General features: G+C 41.7%; 1 protein-coding gene across 3 annotated transcripts in view; it reads right to left on the minus strand.

Annotated features, from left to right (window-relative positions):
* Positions 1–17,699, minus strand: part of TDRD7 (tudor domain containing 7) — a 73,372-nt gene that overhangs the window by 20,446 nt on the left and 35,227 nt on the right. For all 3 annotated transcript variants that reach the window (XM_044265298.1, XM_044265296.1, XM_044265297.1), the window contains 5 exons: positions 12,136–12,722; positions 8,500–8,686; positions 4,040–4,151; positions 2,016–2,218; positions 686–820 (listed from right to left, as the gene is read on the minus strand). In XM_044265298.1, the coding sequence (XP_044121233.1) occupies positions 686–820; positions 2,016–2,218; positions 4,040–4,151; positions 8,500–8,686; positions 12,136–12,722 (1,224 nt within the window). The remainder of the gene's footprint in view (positions 1–685; positions 821–2,015; positions 2,219–4,039; positions 4,152–8,499; positions 8,687–12,135; positions 12,723–17,699) is intronic.

A 17,699-nucleotide genomic window follows, 5' to 3' on the forward strand; every position in this document is an offset into this window, starting at 1 on the left:
AAACTATGGTGGCAAATGACGCCATGAGGCATATTCAGAAGTGAGAGGGAAGGGTTCACTTCTAGGAGCAAGGGGGAATATTCTGGATTACAACTATAATGTCCCAGTGGAGGTAAGAAAACCACCTTAGAACCTTAAAACAAAACCTCTACAGGCCCTGATTCAGAAAATAATACTAGAATCAAAGGGTAAGGAGCTTATTAGTATATTTAGACAGAGAACCACATTTACAGAGGTAGTAGCTTCTCAGGGACCAAAAAGAGCATGGGGAGTGGTGCCTAGAAGTTTTATCCTCTTCCTAAATTCCATGGGATTTTTTTTGCCCTAGGCAGAGGACCCAGCTGGCTGTAGCAGACAAAGTCAAATGCAGGTGCACTGTAGCATCAACTGTATCTTGTAAATCACAAATCTGTCAGTTGCTGAGCAATTACTCTGCGCCAGGCACTGTGCTGAGCAGGCCTGCCACGAGTCTTCACGACAGTCCTATGGATGGCTATACACACTATTATCATCCTCATTTCCTAATGCAGAAACCAGTGGCTCTTTTGTCTTTTAAGGTCTGCAGTCTGGGGCTCTTACCCACTATTCTACAACTCCTACCTCAAACTAGTCAAAAGTCATACACTTGTAACCTCTTGTTTGAATTTTTGGATTAATTTTCAAAGTGGGTGATGCCTGGCCATACCTTGCAATGGAAGTAGTCCTCTATCTTGTGCAGAAGATCGTTGAGCTTGTTCAGACCTTTACAGGGCACCTGGCAGTAGAGTGTGCCATCGGAGCAAATATTAGTCACTCTGACATTGGTGTACATAGCATCAATCTAGAACAAAGGACACACCAAGGATGCTTGAGAATAGAGCCAGCTCTTCTTTCCTTAAGGGCTATTTACCTCAATAATCTCATTGGTCTTTGCATTTTATAATCTTTTAAGTAGGGGCACCTGGGTGGCTCAGTGGGCTAAAGCCTCTGCCTTCGGCTCAGGTCATGATCCCAGGGTCCTGGGATCGTGCCCCGTATTGGGCTCTCTGCTCCTCGGGGAGGCTCTCTGCTTCCTCCTCCCCTCTCTCTCTCTCTCTCTGACTACTGTGATCTCTGTCTGTCAAATAAATAAGTAAAAATCTTTTAAGTAAGTTGAAGAATAGATAGGATAATAGAATAATGTGAAAAACTCATTTGGATATCTCTCTTCCCAAAAGGAATATCTGATATCACTGGGTCAGGCACAAGGTAGACAGTTTGTAAACATTAACTTATTACCAAATTTCATTACCTGAAAGGCTAAGAATATCTTTCATTTTGGTTTATTTTCTCCACATTAATTGAGAGAAATCATTATTACATGAAACATATTTTTTGTGACATTAACAGAAATGAAAATAAAAAGCTCTCATAAAATCAATCCCATCTTCAGCATACTTTCTAACCTGTGTTTATCAGCCACATGAATTTTAGTAATTTTAAAAAATTATAGTCATAATAAAGGTTTCATTTTGGCCATTTTTTTAGTCAAACCATAATACAGAGATCACTCACGGTTGTTCTACCTATGAAACACATGTTTTCTCAATGTTGCCATGAAGTCTACAATGACCATTTTTAACATCCTTTTCTTTAGAGTGGCTGTTCTGTAATTTATTTAAAGATTTCCTTTTTTTGCAGGAATTTGTGTTTTTCACATTTTAAAACTGTAAAAGCTATAAATTTAATAAACATCTTCATGGATCTAATTTTCCCTTCTTTTGTATTATCTGCCCCTTTTATCTTTGCAACATAATTTCATATAAAATACAATTTTAGTGTAGACACTGGAATATAAACTGAAAACCCAATTTCTAATAATGACTGTTTATGTTTTGGCCTTATTTCCCCCTCCCAACTCCCCCCTACCTTTTTTTTCTCCATTCACAGGGAATGTGTCCCTATCTATTGCTAGCCTAAAATTTATATCATTCTTTTCCAATAACTTTCCTCCCTATAGTATGTGTAACAGATGGCTGTAGTGGTCACCGTGCTACCTGAAGGTGAGCCTCCAGAGACTTGTCACAGATCGCCTTCAAGCAGGTGGCGTTAATATTTACATCATCTTCTCCTGAGGTGTCGTACAGGACAACAAGCGGGATATCCGCTTTTTCAAGTATTTCCACTGCAAAGATCTTTCCACAAGTTAAAGATTCAACCACTTTTACTAAATCAGGATCATCACTTAAAACTTCCAACCCTGAAAAATATTGAATATTTTAATTTCTACTTAATTAGCAGAATCATTCTAAGATTGAACAGGTTTGTTTTGGCCACTTATTATAATTGTGATTCTACTAAAAAAATTCTCACAAAATTTTCCAGGAAAGCTTTGTTTTACAATCTTCTTCACATTACCCATCCTTAGGTCTTAAAATACATATTATAGTGTGAATGCCCTTTTAAATGATTATACAAAGGCAGGCAATCTTAAAACGAAAAGTTGGTACCCTATCAGAATTTGTATCTCAGGAGAATGGTCTTCACTTTACATACAAACACATATTTAAAACAAGAAAACTAGTACACATAAGAAGCTATCAATCAGTTATGTCTATCAGTCAAGTATTTGTAATGTTTTTCCTAAAAATTTATCCTTGACCTTTTTCATTTTTTTCTAATTAAATATACGATTATTTCATATAAAATGAACATGAATGTATTGGAAATTTACAAAACCACTTTTTTTCTTTGATTTTTCTTAAGCACGCCATGATGATTCTGAGTATACCAAAGAACTTTGTAATTTATCAGAGAATGATTAAATTGTATTTAATATAATATGGGTATTAGGTGAGTTTTATTGTAGTCCGATAACTCTTTAAATTATTTGAAAATTGTAATTCTATGTAGCATATACATGATAGTTCAGTTATTCTATTATACTAATTAAAACTAGCTCATCATTTCCGAAGCAGTGCTGTAAGGCCCATTTCCATATACTTCCCCTTGAAATCCACAGCACAAGTTCACAGACTGCCTCTGGCCTACCTCTCTCATTCTTGTTCTGTTCTCCAGACATGGAACGTTACAGCTTTTACCAAACCTCTCATTTCAGCATTCTAAATCTTGGCCTATACTCTTGATATGTTCTTTTCAAAACTGCCTCCCAGGGGTTTGTAAGAGGCTTCTAACATTACTTGAGATTTTTCTCACAGACAGAGCCATACCCAGCTCCTCCAACAGACACATTCTTGCTGAGAAGGAGGTTTATCTCCAAGGACTAATATTCATGAAAGAATGGCGATCATTTCCTGAATCTAGCTCAGGCTCTCCTGGCATGATGCTTATACACTTCCATGTCTTTCCTTGTATGAACGTGGCAACCACGTCCTCCGTGGCTGGAGGCTATCCCTACGATGTCACTCATGCACATGTGCAGAGACGCACGAACTTGAGCTTGACACGGGTGATGTGTTACTTGCCGATGAGCAGCAACCAGAGCCCACCTCAGTGGGAAAGAAGCAGGAAGTCAGGGGCGCCTGGGTGGCTCAGTGGGTTAAGCCTCTGCCTTCAGCTCAGGTCATGATCCTAGGGTCCTGGGATCGAGCCCCGCATCGGGCTCTCTGCTCAGCAGGGAGCCTGCTTCCTCCTCTCTCTCTGCCTGCCTCTCTGCCTACTTGTGATCTCTGTCTGTCAAATAAATAAATAAAATCTTTAAAAAAAAAAAAGAAGCAGGGAGTCACTCCACAGCACGTCAAACAATGGGATTCAAACTGACCAAACCTCATGATTCAGGGCCTCTAGCATTGTTGCTAGGGCAGTCAGGACAACAACAAAACCTTTAAGATGGCCAATACATATTTTTATAATAAAATATATAGAAATAAAATATTATAACATATTTACAATGATCACATCTTATAAAGAGGATATTAAACATGAATTAATTTGCATCTTTCAAGAAATAACACATTATAAGACTTTGAAATATTTAGTACATTTTAGGATTTAGCCACCCAAAAGTACAGTGGTAATAATGTATCAAAATGGAGTGAGCATTAAAAAAAGTTCCTCTTACCTGCTAGCTTACACTTGGTAGCTTGGAATGAGAGTGAACAGAACTTTGGGTTCAACTTGTATGCTTTGCTCTTTTCAATATTTTCACTGAAACCATAGTCAACATAGCATACCTGATGATAATAGAAATATCACTTAGGTTCAAATAAAATGTTTTAAACTCACTTCTTAAAAAAAATATGACACATTTAACTAGTTGCATGTATTTCATAATCAGCATGCTAAGTGGCACCAGACTGCCTGGAAAATGCCAGGGGTGGGGGGTACCCCTGACTCAGCCCAGGAGAGAAAGGGTAGGGCTGGAACCAGGGAAGTAAGGGCTCCTGACTCCAGGCCCCGCTCTGCTTTGCCAGTCAGAAGAATGAGGGAAGACTGTGAACTCAGAAGCCTTGGTACCAGCTTCTCAACACCACCACCGTCTGGTTCTGCCAGCCCTGACTGCCAAGGGGCAGACCGTCCCTGACTGTCCATCTCACCTTGTTCTTTCTTGACTCACACACTTCCACTAAGGATGCACACTTCCACTAAGTAGTTTGTTTCTAGAGAGAGCACCACCTAGAGAGGGAGATTTATCAGATTTGAAATCCCCAAATCACTTGTGACAATGGCCTATTCCCAGCAACTATGCTTTGGAGGACTGAGCTGCTCTCTGTCAGTGACAACAGTGATGTCATGGCTAGACAAAAGGGAATTCTACACTGCAAAAATAGGTACTTCTGGTTCATTTTATTTCAGTGGTACAAAGCTTGGTTAGGCCTTTGTCCAGCTCAGCATAACACCTTAAATTAGAAAGCACTATATAAACAGAGCCTCTTTTTTGAGAAAAATAAAATCTATAAACACTGAGCTGTGGTTTAGAATGATAACTACAGGATGATAATATGAATCTGAGGGAAGGGGTGCCTGGGTGGCTCAGTGGGTTAAAGCCTCTGTCTTCAGCTCAGGTCATGATCCCAGGGTCCTGGGATCGAGCCCCACATCGGGTTTTCTGCTCAGCAGGGAGCCTGCTTCCTCCTCTCTCTCTGTCTGCCTCTCTGCCTACTTGTGATCTCTGTCTGTCAAATAAATAAATAAAATCTTAAAAAAAAAAGAATCTGAGGGAAACTGTTGAAAACCTGGTATGCTTCCTAATTCAAACAGGACATTATTAAAACAAAGCAACAACAAAAACCAGAGCAAAGGCATGGCTAAGAAATAATGAGTAGCACAGAGCGAGGTGCTTTCACTTCCTGTAGAAAAATTAAGTCCACAGGCCAGCTTCTTAGTACCTAGATTATGATACTAAACACCCCAAACAGAAATTCTGCCCAGCAGAGAATCAAAAGCAAAAAAGAAGAGATGTGGGTACTGCGAACACCTTCCAGACCACCAGATGATTGGGTGGGTGGGGCCTCCATGTCCCCTGCCGGAGACAATCACCTCCCAGAGTCCCTATCCTGACTCAGAGCTCGCATGGGCTGAGATCTCTGGTGGGGCTCCTACAGAAGGCGGCCAGCCATTTAAATGTGGGGCCCGTTTCTCCAGTCCCAATGACTTGGGCCTCAGAAGTCAGGAGCGCTCTTCTCCTTTCATAGCTATCACCACCTACAACTTGGGCTTTGCTCTTCTCAGACCTAGAATGGAGATAACACAGTCTAACAACAGGGCACAATCCTCGAAATCATCAGTCCCTGGAAACTCAGAGTGTACTCCTAGTGTCACGAGGCTAAAGAATAAGGGCTCCAAAATCTTCAGAGGGTTTCTGTAGTGCTTGGAGTGTGTTCTCTCGTCGTCCCTCCTTTCTGAATCAAACACCACATGGCAAATACTTGCATGTCAGCTGCAGTTTACAAAACACCTGCTGGGGGACTGAGAGTTTGACTCACACCACAACCTGCTCTGGGTCCTTTGCTCTGTGAGGACTGAGCAGGATTTCTTTCCCTAATGCCCTGGGATCCGCACAAGCAGGCTCATAGTCCTGGCATCCAGCCCCAGGCGATTCCTGGTTCTCTGGCACCACCCAGTGGCCGCAGATCTCACTGTGCCCTGTGCGAGAGGAGCAGCCGGTCTGGGTCAGCACCAGACCACACCGCGTCAGGGCATGACTTCATCCTCCTGTTTCCCATACTCACCAGCGATCTGACAAGTGGAAAGCAAGGAGGGAACTGTACTCGCTGTCGGCCATGGCACAGCTCAAGAGGAGTAAGACTGGCTAAGTAGCTGGGGTCTCTCCAGATAAAGGGGGAACTGCATGTCTGTCTGCTTCACGGGCTGTGGGGAACAAGCTCGGACCAGAATCACTCCAACCCCTGCTGTGTGAGGGCTTCGGACTGTACAACACAGGAGATCCCCTCCACTCCTACACTCTCAGCAGCCACGCTATGGCGAGCGCTCCCTCCCCACCAGACACTTGCTTCTTCTGGCTTTCATGACCCTGCCCTCCTGGTTTTTACTTCTTTAGCCATTCTTAAGATGTGTGAAAGGTCTTCTTTTCCAGAGGAGGCTCCGGTGAAGATGGGGTCTCTTGTTCAGAGAGTTTTCACCCCGGGAAGGGCATTTGAGATGTAGAGAAGGGAATGGAAGGACTTGAGCAAGGGCACAGGACATGCACAGGCAGAAACAAGACTAGGGCCCAAGCTGCTAATCACACTGTGGTCCCCACTAGTCCAGTTCTATGCTTGGTCCTTAGATTCTTCTTCTTTTTTTTTTTTTTTTCAATTTATTTATTTTCAGAAAAGCATTATTCATTACTTTTTCACCACACCCAGTGCTCCATGCAATCCATGCCCTCTATAATACCCACCACCTGGTACCCCAACCTCCCACCCCCCCGCCACTTCAAACCCCTCAGATTGTTTTTCAGAGTCTGGTCTTTAGCTTCTAACAGATTTTTTTTTCAAACTTTATCTACATATAATTTATACTGAATGAAAAATGTCCATTTAAAGCATATAGTTTGATGGATTTTGACAAATGTATGTACCCATATAATGACCACCATAATCAGGATACAGACCATATCCACCACTCCAAAAAGTTCTCCTTTACCCCTTTCCAATTAAACGCCCTCCACCTCCTGTCCCAGGCAACCACTGATCTGACTCCCATCACTACAGACGATTTTACCTATTCTTAGACATCATTTACCTGGAATCATACAGGATAACTCTTTTGTATCTGGCTTCTCTCACTTGAACAGTCTGTGAGTTTTATCCATGTGACTGCTTTCAGGAATTCATTCCTTTTTATTGTCAAATAGTATTCTGTTATATGAATAAACTACAATTTCCTTGTACATTCACTGACTGGTGAAACATCTGGGTTGTTTCCAGTTTGGGACTATTAATAATAAAGCTGCTATAAACATGTGTACAAGCCTTTTTGTGGACCTATGTTTTTATTTCTCTTGTGTAAATACTTAGAATCATATGGTAAGTTTAACTTTATAAGAAACTGGCAAACTATTCCAATTTCAGATTCTTAAAGTCACGTCAATTGCTTAACAGTTGGAGCTTTGTAGATTTAGTTAAGGAATTTCCTAAATCTCTCCGTGAGTGACCAAGGGTGGCTAGGTAGTTTGGGTAAGCTTGCCTCTGGAAGGGTCAGGGTCTCTGCTATGGAACCATTTGGGCAAGAAACAGCAAGTGTCTGTTTCTGAACCTCCTAACACTGTTCTTGGGGTCAGGGGTTTCGGGGGAGAGTATCTGATGGACCTAAGCCCAGGTTCAGCAAGTAGTATTTGCACTCTGGGACACAAAACGGGTTATTTTCCAGAGACTGACTTCACCACAATAAATATGTTTCAAATTACGGAACAGAGACTGCAGAAATAGAAGTGTATTTCCCTGTTTACAAAACCTAGACAAAACTGTGCCTTGAGAGCGAGCAAGTTCTCCTGTTCATCTGCACTGAGGGTAAGAAAAGAGGTCATGCGGCAGAGGCTGACCACCAGGAACATGGCCAAGTCTGGAAGTCTTGGGGCCTGCTGAAAGAAGAGACTGGCGAAAGAGCCCTCTGACCTCTCCAAGAGGACCAAGAGGGCTACACACGGACAGCTCCTGGGGCATGACCCGAGCCCTGTTCATGGTTCTCCTCCCCTGACTGCAGAAGAGGGGAGAGGAAGAATGTCATGTGCTTTGATCTGTATGTTTCCCTGACTCCAGAGTGCTGACCTGGATAGGCAGCCCACAGAGCTTGGTATTATTGTATATCTCCTGAGAATGAAAATAAAGGGCTTTTCCTGACTATATCACAGATTTTGAACAGTACCATGGAAAAGACTATTTTTTTAACTAAAACTCTGAGATAATATGACTACCACTGACTTAAAAGCTGACAGAGATAATGTTTTACAGATATTATCTTGTCAACTGGAAAAAAACTACATGCAGTTACGAAGGACACAATATTAGAAGGAACACTTACATTTGAAAAATAATGTGTTTGTCTTCATAACACTATGACAAAGTAAACAGTGCTTGCCTTTATTTTGTTCTCATCCATTGAGATGATCTGTGCCCGTAACCAAGCATCCTCCTCAGCATTTACTGCCAGTAGCTGCCCTACATGCACGGTCTGGACTGGAGTGACCTTGGGGTTCTTACTGTAATACTCTTTCATCTCATCTTCCATTAATTCCTGAGCAGCAGAATAGTCTTTGCCCACATACCTGAATTAGTTAAAGGAAAGAACACACAATGAAGCAACCCAGGAGGAGGGAAACCATAGGAATTCATTAATGTTTCTCTGTGTTTTCCACAGCCATCTCTGGTTCCAGTCTCAGACCTGGCTTATACCAACAGGTAAGAGAACATATATTTAGTAAACATTTCCATCTTGATAAAAGAAACTGTAATATTGCGGAGTTCATGCAAAACAAGACCGGGTCGAACACAGCAGGGTAAACACGTGGCAGCAGTCCAGATAACTAGAGGATGTCACAGTAAGCAGTCAGGGAAACTACAGGGAGGACGAGGCTGAGAAAAGATTCAAGGGAAGGGAAGAAAGGATATATAGTAGAAAATGGAGATGCCAGTGCAGGCCAGATTAGCAAGAGTAGATTTAAGATTCTGACTAAGGCTGCTGGAAGTCTTTGTAGATTACTGAGAAGAGAATCTAGTTGACAGCTTTGCCCTGAGGCTGGGTTTGAACAAAGCTTGAGGTCTGAAAACAAATTAAATTTTAATAGAGAAAAACAAAGCCTTAAACACACTAAACTCGAATATGTGACAACCCCTCCCCCCAGGTTATTGAAAAAATTTGAGCAAATTATCACAAAATGTTAAGTTTTGATATCCTTAAAGAGATGATATCTTCTAGCTGTATCTCTCTTAAATTATAACCTTTCTGAGAAGTCTTTTTTAGGATATGACCTATCCCCTTCTATAATTTTCTGCTGTTGAAACCGCAGTCACCTTGTCCAAGTTTATGTTATCAAAACACACTATTTCCCTTTCTCTCACAAATAGGCTGCTGTTTTCTTGACCATCATCTCAGGGATAAGTCCACCAAAGGCCTCCTTCCAGGATGTAGACTCCAGCAAACCAAGCCCGATGCCTGCAGCAGGAGCTGTCTCGGCCACAGGAGGCTGCCTTTTTGGCTGGGAGCTTTGCTGACCATGGAGATGGGGACATGCCACGAACACACCACCCTCTGCACTCTTCTAGGTTTTACCAGTGCCCCAAATGGTCCCACAGACCTTTAAGAAACTATTCCTCTGGGAACGTTCTCATGTATTTTTGGTAACTATCAGCAGGACAGAAGACATCCTATTCAAGCTATTTGTTACTTGAGGAGAAAAAGCTTTAAATAATCCTACACAAAATAGAAAGAATGCCTCTTTTGAGGCAATGGCTACTTTAAAACCAAATATTACATGGACATCACTTATTCTAGAGGCCGAAGAAGCTTTGTCACACTTTATGGGTTCAGGTGACCGAGCTCTGCTAATGTGAAGGTGCTGCAGGAGTGCAGGTGCAGGCTTGGCTCTGGGCAACCCCGGGGGGTTCGCAGCTCTGCCTCAGAGCCTGTCTCCTGGGACCCTGATTCCCCTGGGCCTCCTTTTAGTGCTGCTACAGCCCTGGGGGCCCAGTGGGCCGAGGCCTGTGCAGCAGCCTGTGACTTGGCAGTCTGCTCAGCACGGGCACCTGTAAGGGAGGACGGGAGCAGAGTGAAGCAGCGTGAACTGTGCTCTTGGCAAGCAGTAGAACAGACTGGCCACAAGGCTTGTGTGGGGCTGATAGTACAGTTGTGGCAAAAATGGTGGTTAGTGGCAAGAATGAGGTCCTACCTTGTCCCCTAATTACCTAAGCAAGTGGGAAAGAATGACAGGTAGGCCAATTCAGTTATGCTGTTAAGTACAAAAACTTTACAAAGTAATTTTTGAAATCAGAGACAAGGGATTTCCGTACTTGATCTGAGGATTTGCTACGACACCTTCTTACACCCTTTATGAGTCACAGGCCCAGTTTCTAGAACCTACTGCCTGCCTGGGTGAAGATGAAAATACAGAATAGGGCTCAACCCAGCTGGAATCTACTAAGTCTTTGGGACTGGGGTGGGGGATGCCAATGACCTAGAGTCAACCTAACAGCACACCTTGTGCTTGCTGGCTGCCAGCCACTGTGCTGAACAGGCAGAATACTGACTCCAGGTCTCAGATTTATACTGGAGAAGGAGATCTAAACAATCTGAGGACCTGGATCTAATTATCCTGAAGGAGATTAAACTCTTTCACTAAAGTCCTGGACCTGATCCAGATTCCTGCCAGCCGTTGGTAGGAACACCAGAAATCCCATGATCTGTCTAGCCCAGTGGTGGGTACACGGTCTGACAACAGAACCAGCAGCTAATAGTAACAGACACCAACAGATCTTGCCAAGGAGGCTGATTCAGATTTCCTTCTAATGCTAAATGGTAGAAGGTAGCATGTGCTCCTCAGCATCTTTCCTCTATGTCAATTTATTAGTGAGCCACAGTGGGATCCCTAACCCTCAACAACCCATTTACATCTTCAGTCATACCACATCTTAGAATAAAAGCTTTACTCATTTCCTACCTCTGTAGCAAACAAGGCTTCTCCAAAGCTTCTGTTATGTTCAAATGGAAGAACTTTATAATTTTTATCTATTCTTTCACTTCAGGAATTTGACAAATTTTTGTGTCTTTCTTTAGGCATTCCCAGTTTAGCTATGAGTCTCTGGAGAAGTACCAGCCCAAACCATATGGATACTTTGGTTGAAGAAGCCTGTATACTATTCTGATTCAGCCTTTTCCTTTTCTGTCCACAAGCACACTCTGGGCAGGTGCCTCTAAAGATCTGCTATACACTTCCCATTCTTGATCCTGAGTCAAAAACTCCAAATTATAGTCTTTCAATATCTTCTACGTAGTCTATATTGTCTCCAAAAGTCCACATCAAGTGCCTGGATCTGGACCATTTTTTCTTAATTCCAATGATCACCAGCTACTTTGACAATGACTGTTATCAAAAGGTCCGAGTAAGTAAGCAGAGTAGCTTTGGCTCCAAGGGCTAATCGGATGTATTATACTAGGTAGGCAGTGCTTAGGTATTCTGAATTTTGTGAAATGCTACATAGTCCCAGATTTAATAGTATTACCTATCCACTGAGTGACTTACTTTTTCTATGGATCAGGTATTGCTTTTGACATACATAGTTATCAGTACGCTTTCAACATAGATTTTGTTTCACATTCAGAACACACTATCACTCCAATTTTTAAAACTGTTAGTTATCTTCTCTCACAAGAACAGATGTATATTTTTAAAAATCTAACAAATATTAAGAATATATGCAGAGACTCATTTTTTAAAGTGCTTTGATTTCAAGATTCTCACCACCTACTGGAAGAGACAAATGTACATATACAGTTATAATGTGGAAGAAATAAAAATTAGTCTAAGAGATACAAACACAGGAAGTTCCAGCAGTTGAGAGAAATGTGCAAAATATGAAAACAAGAATTATTATTATACTTCATTATAACTCTATGCAACTAAGAATATACTATTCTTCCTCAATTTCCAGCATCCGTGGGAAGAATAGCCAAGCGACAGTAGTATACCAGGGTCCTAAAGAATTAGAAAATAAAACTCACCTGATAACCACTTCGTTTGTGTTGCTCAGTTCAACCACCAGTACTGATGGGGACGCCTCAGTTGGAATGATTAACGGAGGAACTGCTATATTCTCCACAAAGGTATCCGCACATTTGGCAATGTTTTCTTCTATCTGCAAATACTCTTGTTCAATCATAGACTTGATATCATAATCTCCATGTGCTTGCCCTGCATCCTTCAGGATTTTGTCAGTGGGCAATGGAAGTTTAGCATAGAGAATGGCCTTCTGGGGATTTCCAGAAATGTAGTCTATGGTGCATACATCAGAAAATGAGGCAAGATTTTTTAAGGCATCCTCAGGAAATTTCACTTTGTACATGTCCTCAAAGGCTTTGGGGAGTGCACTGGCCCAAAGACCACTTGAGTATTTCGCCAGAAGCTCTGCAACTTTCTCTTTCAAGTCTCCTGGCATAACTGTTGGACACTCTTTTAATGGTGGTATTTGTTTTGGGGCAGGTAGTGGGGATGGAGGCACTTTTTCACCATCCAGTTCACTTCTCAAAAGCTGCTTTCTCTTAGCTGGATAAAGAAGTAAATCTTGACCACCACTGCAAGGTTTTTCCACCTGAAATTTTTAAGTAAAGCAAATGACAGATATCTCAACAGCTATTAACAACCTGAAAACATATTAATGCATTTTAAGTAAGAACAACACTGTTTTCAAATTAATCAAGAGAACAGAAAGTGTACACTTTACTCTTTTCAACTACAAAGACTTGATGCATTTCCTTCATCTACAAATAACATCATGGGCCACATTTCAGAAATAAACAGGGAAATAGAATAGCATTAATTTCACTTATGAGGCATCTGATCTCCAACAACCCTACGAAATCCTGAGAGTTTCAACCCTATAAACCACACATCTCATTGAGTTCTCTGTCAGATCCAAAGCAATAGCTTACAAAAACAGACTAAATATAAGGTAGGATGAAGCTATGAAAGGTATCAGAATGTCAGGAATAAACTGTTGGGGGAGAGCTAGGAAATATTTAGACAAAATGGAAGCACCATTTTTTTTCTTCCTGTAATATCCTGAGAAAACCCTGAGAAAAAGACCCTCCAGAGGGAAGGTGCAGTTTTTACAACCACCAAAGTAGAAAGTTACCTGAAAACTGCCCCTCCAAAGAACAAGAGATGAAAATGCCTAGCATTTGTACATCATCCAATCTCTAATTTGATCTGTTTAACATTTCTGAGAGGCATGGCTCGATGGCATCTTGTATAAGAGAAGAAAGAGAAACTGATGTATGGCACCATTTTCCCCAAGTTTTAAGCCTGTATGTTATTGGACCAGGGGTCTGCAAACTACAAGCTGCAGCCCAATGCAGCTCGTCACCTGCTCTGGCCTTGCCTGTGAGCGAACATGATTTTTATCTTTTTAAATGGTTGAAGAAAAACAAAAGAATTATTTTGTGATGTGAAGATGGTATGAAATACAGTGTTCATAAAGGTTTGTTGGGACACAGCCGTGCCCATTTGTGCAGGTGTTGTGTTTGGCTGCTTTTGCACTTCAAGAGTGGAGTCAAGCAGCTGTGCCAGATGGTGGGGAACAATGACAGCTGTTGGCCCTCAAAACTGAAAACATTTATTACCTGGCCTTTTATTTTAAAAAAGATTCTCGACTTGATTAGACGGAAGTTAGCACTCCCAAGTTTAAAAACATAAAACAGATGTAATTTTTTTCAACTGAAACTTTAAGATTTCCATGAAAATGTGTTTTTTTCAGGCATTCTATAGTGATTGCTACCTATCCTCCACAAAATATGTCTTTATCTCTCTTTAATTATCTGGTAAATAGGCTTACAAAAGATACCTACTACTGTATCCCCAGCTTACAACAATCTCCCCAAAGATAGGGAACTGCTATACTATGGGTAACAGTGTGGTGTCCATTATTCATTATGCTCTGGTACATCCAACCAGATTGTCATGTGATCTCCTGTTGCATCCCCCAAATAGAAAGCTTTCCTCTAGTCTTCACGGCTGACCAAGCTAAGTCAACAGCCACTTGAAATGTGTCTTTTATTATATACTTGGTATGATAATCAGCAGCTCATTGTTTCAGTTATCTCTTAGGAGATACTTTCTTTACACCTTCTTCAGTCTTCCTGATCCACATACATATATACCTGAGGAGGGAGTCATTGGCCTTCTGTTCTGTAGGACAAGATTCAAGGTCAAAACCCTTTTCCTCCATATTTTCTTTGTTTTGTTGGCTCTACATCCCCCGCCCCTCCGCTTTTGGCTTCGAATATCCACTCAAAAAACTACCTGGGTTGTGGCATAACCTGTAACTCCACATCTTTACTCACTCCACCTCACCCTCACCCCTAACAGGAGAGATAGGTAAGTAACAGAGAAGATTAACTCCCTACTCCATGGAGTTTAAACCACCTCCTTTGGCACTCATCAGAAGATTCTGGTATTGGGTGCCTGGGTGGCTCAGTGGGTTAAGCCACTGCCTTCGGCTCAGGTCATGATCTCAGGGTCCTGGGATTGAGTCCCGCATGGGGCTCTCTGTTCAGCAGGGGGCCTGCTTCCCTTCCTCTCTCTCTGCCTGCCTCTTTGTCTACTTGTGATCTCTCTCTGTCAAATAAATAAATAAAATCTTTTTTTTTTTTAAAAAAAAAAAAGAAGATTCTGGTATCTAATATGCCTTCAACTTTTTATCCCCATAAGTTCGTTATATTTAGTTTCATTTCTGCCTCACTTGGAACTGCAGTGAAATATTTCTCTCACACCTCTCTGAGACTTTTTGTTTATAGTAGACACATTAGTTTTGGTATATGAGAGGCTCAAGGATTTCAAACATCGGTTTCTTCAGGAGCCCCATTTGTTCATACAAATGTCTTTATCCTACACACCTAGAAACTTTCTTCTTCTTAATTCCAGAAGTCTTTACTTCTTCCTTTCTAATTTTACCTGTAAACTTAAATTCCTGAAGCCCAAATCCTTTGAGTCTATGGAAGGCTCATCTGCTAACTCTGCAGCATGAGGCACTGAGGTAAGCATACTGTCTCTCATGGAATCAGAATTTTCTCTGGGATTCTATAATAGAATCATTATTGTCCAATTAAAAGGTTTTCTGAAACAGTTGTATTGGTCTCATCCACTGGGTAGTTTCCACTGGGTAGTGGTTCTTTGTGTTGAAGCTTTAAGTTCTTTTTTTTTTTTTTAAGATTTCATTTATTTATTGTTTGTGAGAGTGAGAAAGAGAGATAATGCAAGAGAGCATAAGCAATGGAGAGGGAGAAGCAGGCTTCCCACTGAGCAGGGAGCATGATGTGGGGCTCAATCCCAGGACCCTGGGATCATGACCTAAGCCCAAGGCAAGTGCTTAACCTACTAAGCCAACCAGATGCCCCAAAGCTTTAAGTTCTAAATTTCATTTTTATGGTCACCATCCAAAAAAAACCCAATACAGAACCATAAAATCACATTTACCTGGAGGTCTGCTTCTCAGCAATCCAAGCATTAGCAAGGTTTTGAACTCAAAAAGGAACCAATTTAAAAACTCAACTTCAGCAGTAAATAAAGACCCCTGAGTACCTTGCAACAGTGAAAACATCAAAGAGTTACTGACCAGAAGCTAGTATTCTATGATCAGCCAGTTCACAGAAAGAAAGAATGACTGGTTGATGACCTCCTTAAGAGCTCAGTACTTTTGTGCTAAAGCTGAGGAATGCTAGAAAAGTCAGACAATTGAGAAAGAGATGAGAATATGGTGCTCAGTGACACCACCGGGACACAGTGAAAACAGACTGATAGGTTGGGATCTGTAGCCCATAAGGGCAGTGGGTGGGGCATATCCTGCATGCAGGAAAATAGAGATGAGCTAACCCACCCATCTAATGTTCCAAACCACCTACATCTGCCGCCGGCTCTGCGGTTTACCAGTACTAGTGGTGCTGAGCCCAACATATTTAGAAACAGTTACAATTTTTAGTTGCTTCTGTTTAAGAAAGTACAAGTGCAACTTCTTTCAAGATATGTCTCCAAAGGCAAAGGAAACAAAAGTGAAGATGAACTTTTTGGGACTTCATCGAGATCAAAAGCTTCTGCACAGCAAAGGAAACAGTCAGCAAAACAAAGAGGCAACCCACGGAATGGGAGAAGATATTTGCAAATGACAGCACAGACAAAAGGTTGATATCCAGGATCTATAAAGAACTCCTCAAACTCAACACACACAAAACAGACAATCATATAAAAAATGGGCAGAGGATATGAACAGACACTTCTCCAATAAAGACATACAAATGGCTATCAGATACATGAAAAAATGTTCATCATCACTAGCCATCAGGGAAATTCAAATTAAAACCACATTGAGATACCACCTTACACCAGTTAGAATGGCCAAAATTAGCAAGACAGGAAACAACATGTGTTGGAGAGGTTGTGGAGAAAGGGGAACCCTCTTACACTGTTGGTGGGAATGCAAGTTGGTGCAACCACTTTGGAGAACAGTGTGGAGATTCCTCAAGAAATTAAAAATAGAGCTTCCCTATGACCTTGCAATTGCACTACTGGGTATTTACCCCAAAAATATAGATGTCGTGAAAAGAAGGGCCACTGGTACCCCAATGTTTATAACAGCAATGGCCACGGTCGCCAAACTGTGGAAAGAACCAAGATGCCCTTCAACGGACGAATGGATAAGGAAGATATGGTCCATATACACTATGGAGTATTATGCCTCCATCAGAAAGGATGAATACCCAACTTTTGTAGCAACATGGACAGGACTGGAAGAGATTATGCTGAGTGAAATCAGCCAAGCAGAGAAAGTCAATTATCATATGGTTTCATTTATTTGTGGAGCATAACAAATAGCATGGAGGACAAGGGGAGATGGAGAGGAGAAGGGAGTTGAGGGAAATTGGAAGGGGAGGTGAACCATGAGAGACCATGGACTCTGAAAAACAATCTGAGGGTTTTGAAAAAGCGGGGGTTAGGGGGTTGGGGGAACCAGGTGGTGGGTACTAGAGAGGGCACGGATTGCATGGAGCACTGGGTGTGGTGCAAAAACAATGAATACTGTTACACTGAAAAGAAATATAAAAAGAAAAAGAATAAAAGAAAGTACAAGTGTTTGTGGCATCTTCCACAGAGATTTGCTCAAAGATAAAGGTTAAAAAGTGCCTTGTAGAGGGTAACCCCTGAGTGTTTACAAACCTTCTGTCCAGCAAAAACTCTCTCCACCATCTTGGATGAGTGGTTCTATGGACTGTATACAATTTAAGGCTCACAGCCTCTTTCACCTCTCACTCTTTTCTCCTAGTAAGGACTTTCGGCTGACACTGACTGCCAACTATTTACATTAGGATAGAACTCATGTCATTTTCCTTCAGTGTGTCGGAGGTCAGGCTCTTGCTCCATTTCCTTCAGGAAGACGATGGCATCTTCTCCTGGTTAAATGTGTGCAGAGCTTTTGGGGATGATCTTGGCTGGCAGCTGTGGTTCCCTGTGCCTTCTAGGCTCAGTACGTACTCTAGGCATGCTCTCATTATCTTTGGCAGTGGAGGGGGTGCCCCTT

Source organism: Neovison vison, chromosome 9 (assembly GCF_020171115.1).
Source record: "Neovison vison isolate M4711 chromosome 9, ASM_NN_V1, whole genome shotgun sequence".
In the NCBI taxonomy this organism is placed as follows: Eukaryota; Metazoa; Chordata; class Mammalia; order Carnivora; family Mustelidae; genus Neogale; species Neogale vison.